Raw genomic sequence first — 20859 nt, 5'->3', positions numbered from 1 at the left:
TGTGCGTTTGCATGAGCGTCCATGTCTGCGCCCGAGCGTGCGCTCCTGTGTGTCTGTGCGCGTGCACGCGTGTGTGTGCCGTCTGTGTTTTCTCATAGCTTACCTCCACAATATCAGAGTTGGTCCTGCTCTCATGGGGCTCATTGTACTCAGTGTATTTAAGCAGGACCTTGTCCATGTCTGTGCTGGCATACTGGAACAGCTTGTTGGTGCTGTTGAAGATGATCAGGGCAATCTCACAGTCACACAGCACGCTCAGCTCATACGCCTTCTTCATCAGGCCAAACTTTCTCTTTGTAAATGTCACCTGAGTGAAAGAAGAGAAGAAGGGAGAAGAGGGATTTGTGTTTAGTTTACTTTTGTGGCACACTTACAATCAAACTAGGCTGTTTTATCTGACTTGTTATAAGAATTTGATTATGACAAAAAAAAAAAAATCCCCCACCCTCAACCGCTTCGCTTGCAATGAGAGAATAAATAGGAATTTGACACCGCAACTTTCCTCTTTAAAAATTTTGAGTTTTCAGGGAAATGGCATTAAAGGAAAGTGAAGTCTGCTAATGGTTTAACACCCACTGACTGTAACAGTCTATCCACTATACCAGGAAAAAGGAAAAAAAGAAGCTGGGCTTGCATTTAAGGAACTGAAAATACTCTGTCTCAGTCAGATAACGGTAAAGAAGGTCAGTTATTGCTTGTACATCAAAGCACACAGAGTCTCATCCTGGAACATATGTCAAGTTAAATTGTCTTTTTTTCAGATGGTCCGAATGTGTGCTTCTGCACAAAAGAAACACACACTATTTTCATCTAAAAATGAGCTGAGATTAACCGTTTTCCATGTAGCGACATTAACACTAGCTCGGTTATTGTCTTGCCCAATTAACCGAGTCTCATAGCAAATAACAAGCAGTGATATAAATAACAGATAGCTTCCTCGACCATACTTAAAGCACTTAGTCAGCGCACAGATCGTGATAACGCGCTTAACTTGAACCACAAAAAGTGTCTCTTTCCCCTCTCTCTTACTGTTCCTTCATATATATATATATATATATATATCTGTGTGTGTATGTGTGTGAAGCCCAAGACAAGTACCTTTAGTAATACAGGCACACAAGGACCAACACTGTCAAAATAGAACAGCCTTATTCCTCTATTGTTTGAATCAAAACTAGAACAGTGAAAGTGAGTTAATGCCAGTGAGCTGCACCTGGTTTCTTTTCCAAGCCATGTGTGCGCACTCTTTAGTTGAATGGGAAAAAAAGAGAAAATGCTCCACTGCCAGCTTGCCTCTCTTAACACAGCATCATGTTTCTTTCCTCCCCTTTTTTTTAATAGAACTGTCTCTTGTGTTCCTCTGTGACTGTGTGTATTATTTACATTGGAGACTTGTATTGACAAAGTTTTTTTTGTTTTTTTTTAATAAAGAGGAAATTCTGCCAGAACTATGCCCAGCTGGTAACTAACAATCTCAGTTTGTTGATTAACTGCATTTTTGCCCATTCTACTCTAGCACTTAAGTGGGCCAAAGATACCAGATGAATGCAGAACAAATACAATCTCCGAATACAGTTATAAGGCCCTTATAAAGAAAGCCTTGCCTGAATATATTTTTTTGGCATTTACCTATCATGCCTTGCCCTTCACATTTTCTTTTTACAACTGAAAGAGGAGATAGGCTTGAATAGATATTGATAGATAGTTTTGAATTTCTTGAAACAATATCTCCCAGGATGCACCAGGGGAACGGAACATCAAACCATCCCTAACCTCCACCCTGACTTTCTCTTGCTCTGCCTTTCTACCAGGACTGGACCGTCTTATCCTGGACCCTGTCGCTGCCACCCCATTACCCCACCCCACCCCATCTTAAAGTTTTCCACTGATGTCACCGCCTCATGCCAAACTATCTCGTCAGACAACAGAGGCTGAAACCAAAGACACGGACATGCGGCGTGCTACCTCCTTACAAAGCACTGTGTCAGGTTCTATACCTCGGTACACACACGTGTGACTCACTGACGAAATGTGTAGAAAAACGCTCCCCTGGGCTCTAAATACCATGCTGACATTTATACAGGCATGCTGAAAAGTGACAAAAAAAACAAAAAAAACAAGCCTCACTTTTATAGTCTAAGATCAAATGGCATCTTGTGACAATAGGATTAATTGTCATATTCAAATCACTCTGCGCTCTTTATTCACAACTGAAAAGTGAGCACCCCAAAAGAAGGTCTGCAAGCCCTACAAGAGTGAGGCTGAAGTACAAGTTGTGCAGGTAAATAAGATGACAGGACTGCAGAACATAAGGTCAAGGCGTGCTTTTCAGGGACAGGACAAGCAGAGTGTTGTCTTCCCTTGGTGTTTTGATGCATGGGGCACCGGGGGCAGACGCAGGACACAGCTAGCTGGCGGCCAAGCTCTGTTATCAGCCACTCACTCAGTCACTCACTCTGCTGGGGCCATTAATGTTTCAAAAAAAAAAAAAAAAAGTGCAGATGGGACGCACAGTTGGAAGGGGTGTGGGTCTCAGAGGTCCAGATCAGCCGGTCTCAAAGGTGAGGACTGCCGCGAGCTTCACCGCACTCATACAAATGCTTCAATGTACTTTTCAGAGACACGCATTCTCGGCTTCTCAGCTCAAAATGCAGAAAACAAAGAGCGGAATTCAATCAAAGTTGTCTTTAGCCTCATGCTTTAAATGAGGAACTGCGTGCAGAAGCATTTCGCACATATTATAATTTACACATAGTCTGGCTTCAACAGCACCACAGGGAAGAGAATGGGTGCGATTATGAAAAGTTTTAACTGACCAAACTATAACACCTACATAAATATCACATCACACCCCCCCGCGCCTTATCTCAACCTGACACGTACAACATGCTACCTCTAAAACACATACTACTACGCTGTGTGCATACATCCACGAATATAAGACAAATGCACGCAAGTAAACAGAGTGAATGCTTAAAGTCCGCAAAGGTCTTACAAGGCATGGAGGATATGCTGATTTGCACCGTATCAATGCAGGTTTTGAAGCTCAATAGTTGACTTTTCAAGATAACTCTGTTGTGACTTCCTGGCATGATATGATGTCATCTTGCAATACTTTTAGCCTATCAACGTCCAATTTGCTTATGTCACCTCCAGTCTTTCCTGTGCAGGCTTAAAACATCTCACTAGGCCCAAACAGAAGCGGTTAACAGGTACTATGAACCTGTTTTCCAAGTACTTAAAACTAAATCCATGTGAGGTGTCATTGGTTTACAGTCTTTTGAAGAAACTTGATAAAAGATGAAGTTTTGCAATATTTAAACACTTACATGCTATATTAGTAACCAAAGATCAGGACAATAAGCTTAATTTGTAACCCAAACACTAATGTACCTTACCTTGTGTTACTATTTCTAAGTTTGTATGGACTGAACAAATCATCACTTTAAAAAAAAATCATAAACATTTACATTTGCTATACATGCAAATGGATGGATCTGAAATCTGATACATTTCTTTTACTCAATGAGTCCTCTGTCTTTGCTGTTAAAACACAAAACATTTTGTAAACCACCCATATGTCAGTGTGGGTTTAATCTTTGTTTCCTTGGTCAGTGGGTGCTGTTAGTCACATCACTATGTTAATAACAGAGAGAATGACATTACAGTGCCGTGCATGGAACAGTGCGAGTGTGTGAGTGTGAACCCAACTGTGTCTTTTCACAGTATATTGGTAACGAGAGTGTGAAACCTATCTTCACACACATAAAAGCACACATACAAGTACGCAGGAAAAATGCGTTGACTATTTTTGGTCATCGTTGAAGGTAAAGACCTAAACCAATTGGAATGGGACACATTACTTTACAGATGTCTTGGCATGCTAGTCTAACCATATTCAAATTCTAACCCTGACACATAAATTCTTCCCATAAAATATGCACAAAACGAGTTTATCAGAACTCAAATCTCAGTGATGTCTCAATGTGATGCTTTCTGATTTTCGTTCTTCAATTAAAAAAAAAGAAAAAGACAGAATTAGGAAGTTTGGCCTGAACCTTGCAAAGGTTGAATGAATGCATGTGCAGGGGAACCTCGCAAGTATCAGAAAGTCCAAATGTTACTTCAACAAGCTTAAGCTCCTAAGAGATTACTCAGTTATAGAAGAGATCTCGGCAACGACTACCTTCAAAAGACCCTGTGAAGGACACTAAATCATCCCCACACTTCCACAGCATCTACAAACAATTATTAAGTACTACTCTGGGCATTTATTTACATGAACTAAACTATTCGTAAACTGTACACTCGCTGCAACACACATCTTATTCACTCACCCCTATCCTCCTCCACAAACCCATCCCAGGAGAGCTTTAGACTAATGCACACACACAAACAGACAACCCAGCAACCACTCAGCTGCGTTACCATTAGCTGCCCTGTCTTTTGTAAATTTTTATTGAACAAATTTGAGTTAATTTGTTTTTGTTTTTCTTTCTTTTTTTTTCTGTCAGCTTGTGAGTTGGTGTGCTATCACCAGAAAATGACTGGTGAAAAAAAAAAACAAAAAAAAAAGTAATTCAAACAAATGTATAAAAATTTAATAATTTCTTCTCCGCTTGCTGCATTTGATCTGGCTCACATGGAGAGAAACACCCAGGAAAAGCAGAGGGACACAGAGAAAGGAGGGGAGAGAGGCTGAATCTCTGCCACATGGGTGAGAGAAAGACGAGGGGAAAGACGGAGGAGAAAAGAGGGGGCGGACGCACAGGAAGCACATTTGTATGCATTTCCTCTCATAACAGGAAGAGGCCAGTGGCTTCCCCTTCACAATGGCTTCGCTTCTGCTTCCCACCTCCTGCCTGCTTCCCTGGGGGAGGAGGAGGCGAAGGAAGAGGAGGAGTGGGGAGACAGGCACCAAAAAACTGCTGGTTAGCAAACCAAACATGGCCATGTGAAGACACACACATGCACACACACACACATAGATGTCAGTCACCTATGGAGCAGCGAGATTTGACTTGAAACAAACACTTATCCCATTGTCAGGGGCCGAGCAGGAAGACACGAGCTTACGCAAAAGGAATAAGAGGAGCCGAAGACCTTGGCTTGAACTTTGCCTCACAGCCAAGACGCTGTTAAGACAGGCATTACGACAAAAGAGGCTTTGTCCCACCTCTAATATATGCCGTGCTCTTCTCTCTCCTCAAAAACCCCACTCGTCATCCTATCACAGGGTGCACTGTACACCGAAGAGCGGGAGAGAGTGTGGTCCAAACGTTTTGTATCTTAATCCCACGTTAGTTAAAAAATTGCGTGTAAAAATTAATGGTGATAGCTTAATAATGGCAGGTACAACCATAGATGTCTTCAAGTCCACGCCAGTTTAGATTGTTTTTCTTAGCCGAGCAAGTAATTACATCTCAGCATGTTCTTGTTTATGCTGAAAAACCGCAACTGGAAAAGGATATACCCGCTGACTAAAAAAAGGGGATGTCACATTTGCAAGGCCCAAGTTAGTGGTCAGAAAGACAAAAATAACTTTGCTGTCATCCATTTGAAGGGTATAAACTGTCAGTGTGGCACTGAGGCCGAGGCTGTATACTTTATGCAAGGGATGCTATTTTTACTTTTAGCAGATTTTCGCAATAGGAAAATAAGTAAAAACAGGGAACTAATTGGTTTAAACTCATTTCACTTTATCTACATGTGTGTCTGATTGTTCCGGTAATCAGTTCGGAAGAAAACCACATTACCCCATTTTTTATTTTTTATTTTTATTAATACATGAGAACATTTTGGTGAGAGTGCAAATGATCTGCAGATTACGAGCTCATCTGAAAGTTATAGATGAAAAAAAAATGAATAAAACCAAGGCCAAATAAAAAGGCTGGTGTCATTAGCAACAAACTTTTTATGGTATGCCCTCTATTTTTAATTTTTTTTACTTATCCAGCAAAATATGCTTTCATTAATACACAGATTTCTTTTAATAGCTCAAAAAGGGATGAATTCCAGAGCACACAAAGGAAAGGAACTATCGAAAGCTATAACATTGATGCTTTGTAGTGGGGAGAGTGGTTAGAGTGAAGTGACGAACTGGCGGATGAGACAAAAAAAAAATGAGCGGAAAAAATGGGGGAAACAAAGTGAAGGTGAGAGCTTAGCGAGCCCACAGGTTAGCTGAACACACGATAGAAAGGAGTGCCACTCGGTGTGGTAAATGAACGAGATGGTAGAAGGTGGGAAACAGGGAATTAGAGGAGGGGTGCAGGGGTGAGGAGCTACCCTGTGGGCCTCATTATTTTCCTGCTGTTAATGTCACTCGCACATTTTCTCACCCTGGTACTGTTGATTGGAGGGAAGAACGCTTTGTCGTAGAAACAAAAAGACCCTCTTACTACAGCGACAGCGGTGCAGTTAACGTGGCTCTCTTCACCAGAGAGAAATTTTTTTTAAAAACACACCAAAAAACAAAGTCACCGCACTTTTAAAGCTTCTTTTGGCCGAGTGTGTGCTGGTATGGCTGTTGTTTGGGGGAGTTGGGAGATCCTCGTGTTTTACTTCCTGTCACTGATGACCTGATACATGTTTAACCTTTGGCCTCGGGTCCCTTCCCCCATGAAACCCATATGTCCGACACAAAGACGCACACACACAAACACAATGATTCACACAAACAAGTCATCCTAAATTAAGCCCACTGAGCAGACTGGCTGGAGAGGTAACACTAATTAGAGCCAATTGCAACAAATTAGTCGATGCACAACACGGGCTCCAGAGAGATAGATGTGTTTTTAGATGTGTACATGTGCATACACATATGCGTTTGTCACTGCTGCGTTAACAAAGGCTCCAAATGAACCGTCTAAGGTGTGTGCTACGATCGGTCTACGCCCATGGTGTCGACGCGTGCGCACACCTGTACGTTTAACTTGTGTGCGCCTGTCCATCTGTGCGCGTTTGCAAGCTGGCTCAAGAGTCTGCTCTTTGTGAACAGCCCATGAGTTTATGACACAGGGGGCTCTTTCATGTGCCCGAGGCTAGGAGAGGGTCTGAGTGGTCGGGCGGCTTGGAGCCAGGGCTCACACACTGCTGCCCACTGTCCAGCACTCCAGGCAGCCAGTCAACGCCAGGGAGGCCTGGCCCCTCTGCCACTGCTCTTGGGAAGTGTTTCGGGGCCTGGAGGTGGCAGCCCAAAGTGGCCGCCCAGAGAGAGCCAGGCCCTGTGCCCAATATGATGGTGCAGCTGCATGGAGAGCAGGGGTGAGGAGGCACTAAAGCCCTGTAGGTGGAAAGGTAGCGTTGACAGCTACACAGAGTGGTGCCACTCCAAAGAGGGCTGCGTTAGAAAGAGTGTCATAACCAAGGAAATGTTACAGTCGCTCTATATATTGTATTGAAGGACAATGCAGGAATTGCGCCATATCCTGTTTTGTTTTTTATGCAACTCCCAAAACTTTTGGAAATGAATATTATGGAAAATAACAATATATTTTATTTTATAACAATATTCAAACAAGATCGTAACCTGCTAAGGCTGTAGAAGGGCTTTCAGAAACACGTAAAACACTGAAAGTATGTGAAGAATGTGAGGTCAAAAGCAACACTGCAAAAAGTCCTCTGGTGTTTATTTGGCTCAGGCTCTGGGACATTTCCTCAAAAAGGAAGTGAAAATATGTAAAGCTTGAGCTTCTGGTTTTTTTTCTTTAAAAAAGAAAATTTAAGTTTCTGTGTCTGTCTCCGTCCCTGTCTTGTGATATCCGCCTCTTCAAAACACGGTGATGTCATTTTTATTTTAGGCTGTAGGTTTTATGACATTATGCTCCACAGAACATGTGGTGCTTTCCACATGACTCGATGATATAATATCAGGAGGAATCGAAATCGCTTAAAAGCAACAATGAGTACATAATATCAACGAGCACTCTATGGTTTTAAGGATCAAAACAACAAAATCCTGCGATATATTGATTTTCTTTTCCCAATGAACCCTTTCTCTCTCCTCAGTCTCTTCTCCTGCCTCCTTCTCCTCTCCCTGTAAGTGAAGCCCGGATATCTCAGGCATCGATTTCCCTCAGGTGTCCTTCCTGTCTCCCTCTTTCTCTCCTTTTCCTCAGGAGTCGAAGAGCCCGGGCCCATTCTTAGGTGGGATAAGAGAGGAGGGCTGAGATAACAGCAAGGAGGAAGTGTGGGTGCTGCTGAAACACGATAGTTTTAGTCCTCATCTAAAACTCGGTGACCTCTTCCTTGCTCTTTCTTTGTTTCTCTGCCTGTCTGTCCGTCTGGCTCTCTCAATAACAAACAAAGATATACCATCTCACATCCTCCATACTTTTCAAAAACTGTCTCTATACATGACTCTTGGTTACACTCTTTCTTTTTATGCTGCATCTGTGATTCTGAGAAACAACATTTCTGATGTGACCTTCTTCGAGTCCAGCACGCAAACTTTCTTACACACTTCCTATTATCTTCTTGTTTCTTGCAAACACACTTGAGCTTAGTCACGACAAGGGCCAACATCTACTTCAATTACTCCCCCGGCACACTCCAATCAATTCACCGAGCCTTTGCTCCGGCCACATATGACTGTTTGAAAAAAGCACATTGTGAAATGGCTCAGAAATACTATTGAGAATGTCACGCGGTGTAGAAGTCTCAAGCAGCATTGAAACGGATTGTGTTCAGAACTGTGTGTGTGCTGGTGTGTGTGTGTTTGACCTGTGATCCGGGGGCCACATTAGCAACGTATGGATCCAATTGGGCTGCCAGGAAGCTGACAAAGTGTCAGTGGTCAGCTATGCCACAGGAAGTGATCGATTGTGGGCCTCAAGGGCAGTGAGAGAGCTCTGTCTCCTGCCTGAGACAGTAGTGTCCACAATTTATTATCCCAAGTCTCAAGTGATGCCAGCTGTCGTTAAGAGGATTCTTTGACTCTTAACATTGGTTGTTGACATTTTGTTTTAAATTAATGTGTATTATTCTAGGCAGAGGAAAGCTACAGCACTTCCACTGTTACTGATTTAGCTCGAGAAAAATAGCATTTCAGTGTTTGCGTCCCAGTGTGTCATTTCAGACCATCCCGAACCCTCTGTTTGGTTGTTTGTTTATATTTTCCTCCACCCTGCCTCACTGGTGGTACCACCCTCTGCCCGGTAATATTCCACTGGCAGGGAGCTAAACAGGGTGGCATGGTGTGAGGGCTTGGGTGTGTGAAGGGTGCTTCAGTTGAGCGTAGGCTGCACCCCTCAGACTTCTCTGCGATATGCAGAATGTGCTTTAAAAATCCCAACAGTTTTAAAGCAAAATCCATTTTAGGAAACACTGTACACTCCTCGTGTCCTCACACTGGATTGTTAGATTGAAGGGAAACAAACATTGCTATTCTAAGCTGATGGAACTCCTCCACCAAAAGCAATATCTGTACTTTCCCTGCAAGGACTGCTCTGTCTCCCAGCTCGCATATTGCCCAGACTCCCAGAAACCTTCATTGTTAAGAGCTATGTGGGGTGTAGGGTGTTTCTCCTTCCTCCCTCCTCCACCCTTTTCTCCCCCATCCTCATACTCATCCATCCTCCCATCCCCCCGGGACTTACCTGTCTGTTGCGTTCATCCATAATCCGCGTGATCTGAATCTTTTTCCTCCCCATCGTCCCCGTCTCTTTCTTTCTCTCCTCTTTCTAAAGAACTTCAAGCTTTCTTCTCTCTTCTCTTTCTTCTTCTCTTCTCTCTCTCTCCGGTTCTCTTCACGTTTCAGCTCTTCCTTTGCTTTGTCTTTTCTTCTTTTTTTTTCCTGCTTTCTATTTGTTTCAATCAACTCAAAGATTCCAGCATCTGTACCTGCAAGACAGAAGGGAGGGGTCGGGGAGAATAAGCATTAAATGAAATGAAATATGGCAAAATACTGAGAGGGAAAAAAAAATAATAAAAGTGGCATCGTGGCAGCCACAAGGGAGGGTGAAGAAAGACAAAGAATCTGTCAACAATGTTGTGAGAACCGCTGTGTTTTTCACTGTCGATATCATGCAAATCAGTTTTTGCATTTTTTTTTCTTCCTAGGCACCGACTATGAGAGGAGACAGCACTGTCAGGATCTCGCCTCGTTCACAGAGAGTTTGACAGTGTTTTGGAAGTGCCGCTAACTTAAACGCTCTAATCACCAACACTGTAACATTACCTCCACACTGAGAAATACATTTTGTTTCTTCCCATGAAACTGCACTGTATTGACAGTGGAGCTGCCAGCCGCGACTTTTTTCTACTCTATCTGCAGCTCATCTCCAAAATGGCAGATGCGATATGCTAGGATAGTATACAGATGTAAAAAACGAGGACCTAAGAGTGTTGCCATGTTCTGGTAAAACAAAGCCTTTGTAAAAATAAGTAAAATGTGGCAACATAACAGTTTGATACACAATGGTTTCTTGGAGAAAAAAACCCTTGCATGTCCGGAAGATATCGGAGTAGCCAATAAACGCGTGCACAGTTTAATGTGAGTGTACCTGTGTTCCAGAGGTGCAGGCCAGCAGCTGAAGCGCCGGACTGAATGGGCGGAAGAGCAGAGTTGCGCTCTGAAAAGTTTGCATGACTGAGCGACTGTGTGTGTGTGTACACGTGTGCATGTACATCTGTGTGTGTGCGTGCGCATAACTGTGTGCTCTTGTGTGAGCTTGGCTAAGCCAGAGCTCCAGTGCATCTCTCCAGAGTGCTAAAGTAGGCCAACCCAATCTATCTCAGGGAGGAGCAGAAGAACTGTTGTTGTGTTTTCTTTTGACAGTAGAGGTGATAACGTCCCTCGTTATGCAAATGAGCATCCCATTATTTAAGCTCAGTGCAATGCAGGGGAGCTGTCAACGCCGTCACATGAAAAAAAAAATAAAAAAATCCTCCATCTACCCTGCCTTTTTTTCTCTACTTTCCCCTTCTTCTCTCTTCTCTCCTTTCTGAACCAGATTTCCGGCACCTGGCAGCACAAGCATCAGACATTGATGTGGAAGACGACACCGCTTCACCAAAAGACATGTCAGTCTCAGTCTCTCTCTCTATCATTCTCTCTCTCTCTCCTTTTTCTCAAACACCCTTGCTCTTTTCCTCACTCTCTCATATTCTCTCCTTTGCGCACTCCTGCACACATACCTGCACATTGTAATGCACTTCCTTTCCTTTTTTTTTTTTTACCTCCTGCTAACCTGAATCCATGTATTTATTGAGTAACATGCACAAGAAAGATCTGAACCCCTCAGGTGAATGCAGCACATTGCTATGCACTTGACCTTTTTGTGCTAGAGAGTAGGACATTGATAATGAAAACTCATAATAGAGACATCCAGGGATGCAGTGGCTCTTAATGACAGACCAAGGCCTGTAGCGCAAGCAAGGCTGTAGCTATCTTTTCCATTTGCAGCATGAAATGCAGGCTCTGTGCTTTATTCACGACTCAAAATTTAGAATCCTGCATTATAATTGAGGCCTTCTCAGTGTATGTATGCGAAACACGGATTTGGTAAGTATATTACATTGTATTAAAGAAACAGCATTGCATTGATTTTTATGGATTTTATAAGATTGCCTGCCAAAAATGTCCATCACACAAAAACTGAAAAAAGTGAGACAATACAGTCTCAACAATAATGAAATGCATGACAAAAAACTTCCTGAGATGATGGTTTGGAATACACCCACTCATGGAAGAACTGAGATACGAACATAAATGCGTCATTTGGCAGTTAGGACAACAGCCGGACTGCACCATCATAATAATAACAAGATCTAAAATAACTCTGTGGCAGCTCTGAAGAGGCTATCCAAAACATTTTAGCATTGCTCTGTGCAAACACACCCATCCGTAGACAGACACACAAAGAGCTGCCCTGTGGAAGAAAACAAAAAAGGATGTTGTCAGACAAACTAGGATTACAAGCCAACACTAAGGCGCTTGGCACAAGACAGCCAGACAAGGATATCAATCAAGCCAGCGTACCTCAATCACAGGCTGACAGCATCATCCCCTCCCAGTCTTTGTACTCAACACTACCCAGTCCGGGCATCGCTCCAAACAAGGAGGCGTTACCTTCATGATCCCTGCCTCCTGGCCTGCACCTCCTCCGTGTTCCTCCCACAGCACGCTGAGCAGAGTTGAACCTCTCAATGTCAACACCCGCTGGGGCAACACCTTAGGCCTTACGTAACATTAACACTAAGATTAAGCTCGTGTCCTGAACATTTAATCCCCGCTTTTGGCTCTGAGCACCAGCCAACGCTCCCTGAGGTGAAGCTCTGCTGCTGCTTACCCCCATGTTGGTGCCTCTTAACTTCACCCAGCCTCCTTCCCCATCCCATCTTTTTCCTGCTTCCTTTACCTCCTCCTACACAACAACAACAACAACTCAAGTTGCCCCCCCCACTTCCCCTCCCCACTCCTGCCACCACCCCTCACTTTTCCTCACACCCACCCCCGTCCCTTATGGGTGCCAGGCAGCTCCTGGGTAAAAAAAACAAAAAACAAAACAAAAAAAAGAACAAGTGCCCACTTCCCCATTGCGTTCCCTTCCCCAGCGCTGGAGAGATCATCGGTTAACTTAACAGATTAGCAGTGAATCACTAAATCCAATTTAGCCTCGTGACGCCAAGACAGTGAAGTGGAGGGGAAAGCAGGAAATAAGCACTGCTTAGTGAACGTGGTCAAGTGGGACAACACAGTTGTCCTTGGCAGGAATGTCTTGCAAGGCAGCGACACTGACATCTGACCTTGACAGGGCAAAGAGGATGAGAAAGAAACAAAACAAAAAAATGAAGACACATGGTGCAAGACAGCAGAAAAAAAAAACCAACCTAGCAAACTTGCACATTAAGCCAATTTACTAATCCCGAAGCAGGCAAATAGGGAATGAATCTGTGGGAGATGAAGAATAAACAAAAGAGCTCCGTTATACTCTGTAGACTTGTTGACTAGCGGTATGCCTGTATTCACACTAATGTGTGGTAACTGGAAGGAGGCCGGGGTGGGCAAATGCTAAGGTCAGAGGGCACGCCGGCACCAAGCGTGCTGAAGGACGACGGTTATGCCTCTGCCGGTTTTATCGTATCTTCGAGCTTTAAAGGTGACAATAAAAAGAGAAGAAGAGCACTGGGAGAAAAACAGAGAAATGGAGAGAAGCATAAAGAGGGATCTTTTGAACAGGCACCAGGTCTCTCCAGGGGGAGGGGAAGAGCTGTGCCCACGACCCTCCCATCTGTTAAGCAGACGGATGGAGAGAGAGAGAGAGAGAGGGAGAGAGCCAGAGAGGGAGATATGAAGGTTGGGGGAGGATGGGAGAGATGGAGAGAGAGGAGCAATTCAGCACATAGATCTAATGAGCATTTTCTCTCTGTGTCTCAGAAGTGTAGCTGAGAGGACAATGAGAACATATACACTCAGTGCACCACAAGGCTTGATTCTAGGTCGCCTCTCCCAAGTGTTTAGTCACTAAAAACTAATATACAGCACATGGCACTTTTTCACATTCTAATAGACGTCTGTAGGGTGCTTGTTAATGTGGCTTTGTTATTGAGGACATACACTGAAGATGACTTCTTTGAATCAGGGGGCAACAAAAAACAGGAACTTTACTTTAACTCATGCTCAGGGCTAATTCATCATTTTGAAAGACAGTTTCAGTTTGTGTTTTTTTTTTCCCCTTTTTCTGTGAATGAGGTGGATGGACGTGGCAATAAATAAGGAGAAATGAACACACGATCCACTTCCAAGAACTAAAGTTGTGCACAACCATCTGTTGAGATTATTTCTGCATTCAGAGAATTTCTGTGAGAAACGTAAAAACAAAACTGGGGCAACTGTAAATGAACTGTGTGCACAAGTGCAATGCCAGTGTCCTCCGTCCCTCATGGGAAATGTGGTTGTGAGAATTTGAAATAACATCTTACACTGCAGTAAGTAAACCTTTTAGGAGGTGTATGGTACATTTAAATAAACGCTCTCGTTTTTAAATAAACTCCCATTTCCTGGAAGACGAGGATAGAAAAAAAAATGTTTTAATACCATTTTACACAAAACAATCTCAACGTCAGTACACACTCGCGGTGCTCGATTTGTACGCGAGTTTTTCTGTTATGTAGGAAACTCTTTTTTTTGGCTCAGAAACTGTTTTCATTTTTTCAGTGTAGATTTTTCGGAGGTTTCTTTCTTGTGTTTTTGCTGCAGCTATGTGCATGTTTGCATGTTAAATGTGCACTTTGTGCATTTGTACTTTTGATTTGGAAATAGCAGCAGACAACACTTTATCTTCTGTAAGGCGAGAAGAAGGCATAACAGCAGCAGAAATGAGAGGCGGGGAAGAATCAAGCAAAGGAGCAAGTTGATGGCTAGGCAGGATGGAAAAAAAATGTGTATCAGGTCTCATTGTGCCTCTAATGTCATTACAGGCAGTGACTCCTCTATGTGGCACGCCACACTCCCCATCTGTCAGAGCAAGATAGGCAGGGTGACGAATGGCTATCACTGCCACCCCCCCCCCCCCCTCCCTCCCTCCAGAGTCTGTATCTTTTTTTGAGTGAAGGGGGAGGCGAGTGACCTAAACCTGGGCGGTAGCCCACACGTAGGTGGGCCTCTATGGTTTTGAATCTCAGCAGATATTAGGGCTAATTTAACATGTTAGCAGCTAAAGAGATTAGCAACATGTACATCTGGGGATTAGAGTGATAGCGGTGGATCATCTTATAATGTGTTCATTCCTTTTTTTCTTCTTCTTTTTTTTTTCCCAGTGAGCATTCGAGCTAAACTTGAAACTGAGAGGCTGCTGTGTAAGTGTGCACGTATATGTGTGTTGGAGGATATGTCTTCACCTGTCTCTCTCTATTAGATCATGGTTTAGTTGTATCATTACCGAGACAGGGACGCTTTCTCATGTATTCTATTTTCAATCTCTAGGTGCCTTAGAACTGAGACACCCGTCTATTGATGAGGAGCAAAGTGAGCCACTAGTCTCTGATTGGCACAAGTTTTAGACACTCTCCCAGCAACTTATAGTGTGAGAGACATTATAGAACAAAGTAAATAAATATTTATAAATATATTTTAATAAGTCCTCAAGGTGACGTCTCAATTCCTTACCAACCCCACTTTAACTTAAAACCTAATACCTGAATTTCAAACTTCAAACTGATTTTTACAACAGTAGCACTGCCTGGTCTCGAACAACGGAAAGACGGGAAGTAAACACAGATACGCGGGGAGGGGGAAGGATGTGACATCAGCAGACATAGACAATCAAAGGTGCTGAAGGTCTTTCCTTCCCCAAATCGCAGGGTAAGAATTAGGGTTCAAAACTCAACTGCTACGCTCCCCTCTCATTTCCAGAGGACAAATGAACAGAAACCATGTTTTTCTCAATACGAAATACTTCAGGCCTCAGTTACTTCTAGTTCCTCAAAACGTGTCTCTTGGTTTTGTAAGGCTATGACATATTTTGAAGGAGTGTGGGGGCGGGGTAGGGTGGGGGGTTATGCAGGAACTCATGAATCAAAGCAAAAGGCAAAAAAATAAATGTTGAAATCATAATCTTTCTGTGACGCATCAGACGAAAACACTCACTGGTTTCAACATTTTTGAACAAAAGAATTTGTCAGGTTTGTTATGAGTGCATTTTTAGTTGTTCTTGGTTGCACACCCCCCTAAACTTTTTTTTTATTTTTTACTTTTGAACACATCTGAGCATCTTTTGTGATAAATGCATACCTGTGAGGGGAGTGTCAAAATATCCCCATGAAGAAAAGTACCTTGATGCGGTGAACGTCATTCTTCTTCTTTATTCATTCTGTTTACTTTGCTGTGGCTTTCATCACAGCAGCAAACTTTGCCAAACATTTTCAAATTAAATTAAGGCATTAGGATTATAAAATAATTTAGAGAGTGAATGTAAATTGGAGGACTAATGCATAAATGATGATGTGTCTGTTTTTCGTGTAAACTACAAGAAAGCTTACAGACATGTTTAATTGTGAAAGCGTTTACGGACGCTCCCACAAGTAATGTGTCTATATAATCACTTTTGCATTTTTCTAAAATTTTAAAGTATCACATTGATATGATGAGTGAATAGAAATGGAGGCGACAGTGTACAGAGGTCTGCCCTTCGTTTGGGCAGCTGTACGTCTCACTCAGCACCAGGAAATGCAGGCCTTGGGCCATCAGAGCTGCAACGCAGATAGGTAGCCATCCGTCAGAGCCAGTACGGAGACAGGTGAGAGCCATCTTTCCATAACCTAATGCTGCCTGCCCCAAGGACAAAATGATTTGACACGATGCGTCAACCCCTCTGTTTGAAAGGAGGCCAAGGGCTGTAAGCAGCAGCTGCTAGGCCAAAGGTAGATGAGCAAACAGGCCCACACTAAAGCTAGGTAAAGCTAGCTCGACAGCAACAGGGAGATGGACTGGCTGTTGTGGCTCAATTCTCAGCAGCTTTTTGTTTTTTGTGACTGTGACTTACGAACATCAGAGATATATAAATACATTTTGAGGACCGCGGCTCGCCACAAACATACTCTTGAACCAAGCTGGAAAAAATGGTATCAGTGAAAAAAGGAGAAGAGAAGAAAAAGCAGAAGCATAGGCAAGCCACATTTTGGAGAGGCCCCGGAAAGACTGGAGTGAATCACCATTTCGTACATTCAGTCTTTCCGTGGCTCGAGCATAAGAAGTGACAATGGCTGAATTAAAGCATAATGCATAGATAGAAGTTATATATTTAAAAAAAAGAAAGATTAGCTTAAAAGAGGTGACAAAGTACCCGACAGATCAGTGTACAGTGTGAGAGGCTGAAATTAGAGGTATCAAAATGGTTTTGAATATGGAAGTGGTGCTGATTGTGGCGATACACACATCTGATGTTTAAACACAAATAACTTCACTAGGTTTCACTTTATCATCACCACCACAGTTTCTTTCACTTCTTCTTCATCTCTCTCTCCCCCTCTCTCGCCCTTCAGTCAGCATTAACCACTGTCTCAACTCGCATGTTTCCACGTTTACCGAAGGACCCAGGTGCGACCAACTGCTGACACTAAAGGTACAGGAACAGAAAATTAATGCACACACGTGCTTAAATGACCACACTGTCACAGGACAAGGTCTGCGTGCACGGATAAGGAGTTACATGCTTATCTGGATTTAGAAGAATACAAGTAAAACCATAATGAACAATAAGCCAAATGTAACAAAATTGCAGTAGAAACCCTTTAGTGAGCACACCCAGCCCCCCACAGGAACAGCCGGGAGTCCTGTCACTAAGAACACAAAGCACTGACATATTCACCCAATTATGTACTCTGCCGAGTATGACAATGTCTCGGGATGTTAGCAATGTTCTCCAGTCGGAGGGGAGGGGAGAAGGGCAGAAACTGTGTGTATGTGTGTTTTGAGTCAAGAGGTTTCAAACTGAAGCTAAGGCCTCATTACTGTAGGGGCTATGCTTACTCCAACCCTGTCTCCTAGGATTGAGGTTTATATATACAAGTAATTTCTAATAGTGAATACATTTTGAAGAAAATTTTGCCCCTAATCATAAGAAAGAAATAGTGTCTGTTTGGCTGGACATGTCAGTAAAGATTTGAAAGTTAACCCGGTTCCTTTATTTATCTCAGCCGCAGAATGTAACAGGTCTTTGTCTGAAGCAGGCTTGTTAATGAGACAAACCTTCGTTTCCCTTGACTACGTTAAAGTTACTTCACCAGTCTGTTAGAGGACAGTGACTCATTCTGGATAAAACTCAGAAAAACAATTGAGTACTTGGCACTCGCTTATCTCTACCAACACAGAGACGGTCATCAACCAAGGGACCTAAAACACTCACACAACAGCTGTAGCTGAACTGTATACGACACAGAGCAGCCAGCTTAATTTTAAACACATCATGCAGCCATTTCAAATTAAAAGTTCTTTTAATAGAAACAACCTATTATTTATTTACTTTGTTTAACTGAGGCTTTTATTGTGAACATGCAACAAGATTAAGGTGAGAGACGGCCGGCCAACATTCTGGGTTCGGCCTTTGTTCCTGTCTGCGGCGGTGCCCGCTCAGCAGACACAGAGGCACGGCTTTAAATAGAGCATCCTCTTTTAATTGAGGAAATATTACATTAATAATTTTTTATGTGTATTTTTAGATACTAGCAAAACGTATCGATCTGGTTGAACAGAAAAAATGTCAGCGCCGGTTAGGAGCTCTTGCAGCACTCATAAAAAAATACAGTTCTTGAACAGCTAGATTTAATTCGCTCCACACTGAAAGCGGTAAAAGAATTTGCTCCAATAGGATATAATTTCTAGGGCGACACGAGTTGCTGACTTATAAGATACAGACAACTTCCCATAGCAGTCGCGTGCCCCAACTCTTCACCCCACACTGTATCAAAGCCACACATCACGGTGAAGACAATCCACTGATGATTTCATCACACCCCCCACCCTTTAGTCTTCCTCTATGCCACAGTATTCTAATCACCCTAATTAAAAGCTTTGTTCATTTAGAAATCTCTGATGACAATTTGTTTCACTCTACCCTACAGCAGTGGTGGCTGTGAAGAGAGGAGAATTAAATTTGATCTTGTGACAGCAATTATTAAATGCTCCCTCCTGGCCTCAATTAAGGCCTTCAGGCTAATGCTAACATGGCTAACCCTCACGCAACTGCAAGGGGCCGAGTGCAGTTTTGTTCACCAACTTCATACTGTCACCCAGTTTGTTTGTGTGTACATATATATATATATATATATATATATATATGTGTGTGTGTGTGTGTGTGTGTGTGTGTGTGCTTCAGTTTGGTAGCTATGGAAATGAGAAGTCGCTTATGGGCTGTTATCTCTTTTGCATTTTGTTGATGGGAAGAGATAAATAGAACAATTTCCCTTTTTGAGGTTGTTGGAACTAAGTCAGCATGTACAGACAGGCAGACCTATGAGGAAGCTGTGGAATTTACTATTTTTCCTTTTCTCGCTTCATCAGCAAATTTAGAGTCCACAACGATACCATTATATAAAACGATTATATTTTTGTCCTCCGCGACGAACGAGCGCCGGAGCTGACGGTACATCGGCACCTCTCCCGTAGCTGCGATGCTCCCAGCAGCGTTACATGTCATGGTCACAGCCTTGCGGAGCTGAAATGGGAGCCACAGCTCCGCTTTGACTCTATGCACAGTGTGTGGGTAATTTGCAGAGAAGTAGAAGGTTGCACACTTCAACAAGCATGTCCTTCATAGATTCGACCTTCTGTTTTTCTTTTTTCTTTTTCTCTTCCTCCGGTCCCTGTGCTCTGCTAGGAAACCAAGTAACCTAGATCATAAAGTAGGGAGAAAAAGAGTGAGTAAGAATGAGAGACAGAGGTAGAAAAAGAGACCGAGAACACGAAACTGCATGACAGACTGGCAGGAGACAGCCACATTATTACACCCTACCACTAACAACACTTAAGAACACACACACAAAAAAAAGAATACAGAACACACTACTTGGATGATGTCATTTTTTTTCTTTCTTTCTTTCTTTTTGTTACCGCAAGCTGATTGTGCTGATTATTGGTGAGCATTGTTTCCCTGTTGATGCTGAGCATCATTAAACAGAGATTGTTCCATTGTAAGTGTTTGTTTAAGCATGGCTGGTTTAATGTTTCCAGGCACTGCCTTTTCACCACAGACACACACACACACATGCACACACACATGCTGCTCAATGTAAACCTGAGACACAAGCTGTATGTGCCGCATCTATAATTTATGCTACTACTGGGCTTTTGTTTTAAGCCTCGAACGTAAAGACAGCCGTAAACGCAAAAGTGAAACAAAGCACTGAAAATGTGTCCAGTCTCATAAAGAAAAGAAAAACAATACATACATATATATAACGTGTAACGCGCACAACTGCGTAACGCGAGTCTTTTCCACCACACAGCCTGAACTCTTCTGCTCTCACAGAGCGTTACAGTTCCCAGGGGAAGGGTGGTGGCGGTGGGGTGCATGAGGCAAAAGGTTGTATGGAGTGTGGAGGGCGTGTGGCGGCATACGGTACCTACAGATCAGCCTCTGTTTAGGGGAGTGGCCCCACCAAGGCTCGAGCCAGGCCAGACCCAGTCCAAGCCTCTCATTAGTCATCGGCTGGGTGCCGCGCTCCTTTTTGGAGTGGTTAAGGGGGAACTGGTGAGGGTCTGGCTGTTCCACTGTACTCCACTCCCAGCACCATCACAAACCGACCTCATCAAAGTGAGCGCTCGTAATTTGTCACAGAAAGCAGCCAATTAACATATGTTAAGGGAGGAGGGAGGACTAGGAGAAGGGAGGAGAGGGTGAGTGAAAAAAGATAGCGTGTGATTAAAGAGTCTGCACAGCTGCACAACATCAAGATGGCAAAGTGAGGTTTGAAAGAGACCTCAGACCCAGTAATCTGATAAAGCATACTGTTACTTAACCCTCATAAGCAAGAGCGAGAGAGAGGGACAAGGAGAAAGGGGAAGAATGAAATAATAGAGACAAACAAATATTAAATTACTGCTGTGAATCTACAAGCTTTGGCAGAGTGCCTCTGCTCTCAATATGTGGCCGACTGCGAAGGCCGCTCTATCACACAGAGCTGACCACTCCCGCCAAAGCGCCACTGCCGTTTGACCACACTCTATTTTTAGCTCAGCGCTCACCATTGTCTTTGACGTAGCTCACACTTACGCTAGATTCTGCCAGGAATTTTTTTTTGTCCTTTTTAACTCTTTGTCTTCCCATGAAACGAAAGCTGTTATTTCATTTATACTTTTTTCTTCTTTTTCTGTCACAAAGTCTCATACCAGTTGCTTACATTCTGACTTGTTTGTTT

General features: G+C 43.1%; 1 protein-coding gene across 9 annotated transcripts in view; it reads right to left on the bottom strand.

The window, feature by feature from the left end:
• mef2cb (myocyte enhancer factor 2cb) overlaps positions 1–20859 on the bottom strand; it is a 68847-nt gene that overhangs the window by 27931 nt on the left and 20057 nt on the right. For all 9 annotated transcript variants that reach the window (XM_085475175.1, XM_085475179.1, XM_085475178.1 and 6 more), the window contains 2 exons: positions 9600–9843; positions 104–307 (listed from right to left, as the gene is read on the bottom strand). In XM_085475175.1, the coding sequence (XP_085331301.1) occupies positions 104–307; positions 9600–9653 (258 nt within the window). In that variant the 5' untranslated portion in view covers positions 9654–9843. The remainder of the gene's footprint in view (positions 1–103; positions 308–9599; positions 9844–20859) is intronic.

The sequence above is a fragment of the Copadichromis virginalis genome, linkage group LG12 (assembly GCF_057382275.1).
Source record: "Copadichromis virginalis isolate Kocher_CV1m ecotype Utaka linkage group LG12, C_Virginalis_male_GT1.1, whole genome shotgun sequence".
In the NCBI taxonomy this organism is placed as follows: domain Eukaryota; kingdom Metazoa; phylum Chordata; class Actinopteri; order Cichliformes; family Cichlidae; genus Copadichromis; species Copadichromis virginalis.
This window is presented reverse-complemented; position numbering and strand designations above follow the sequence as displayed.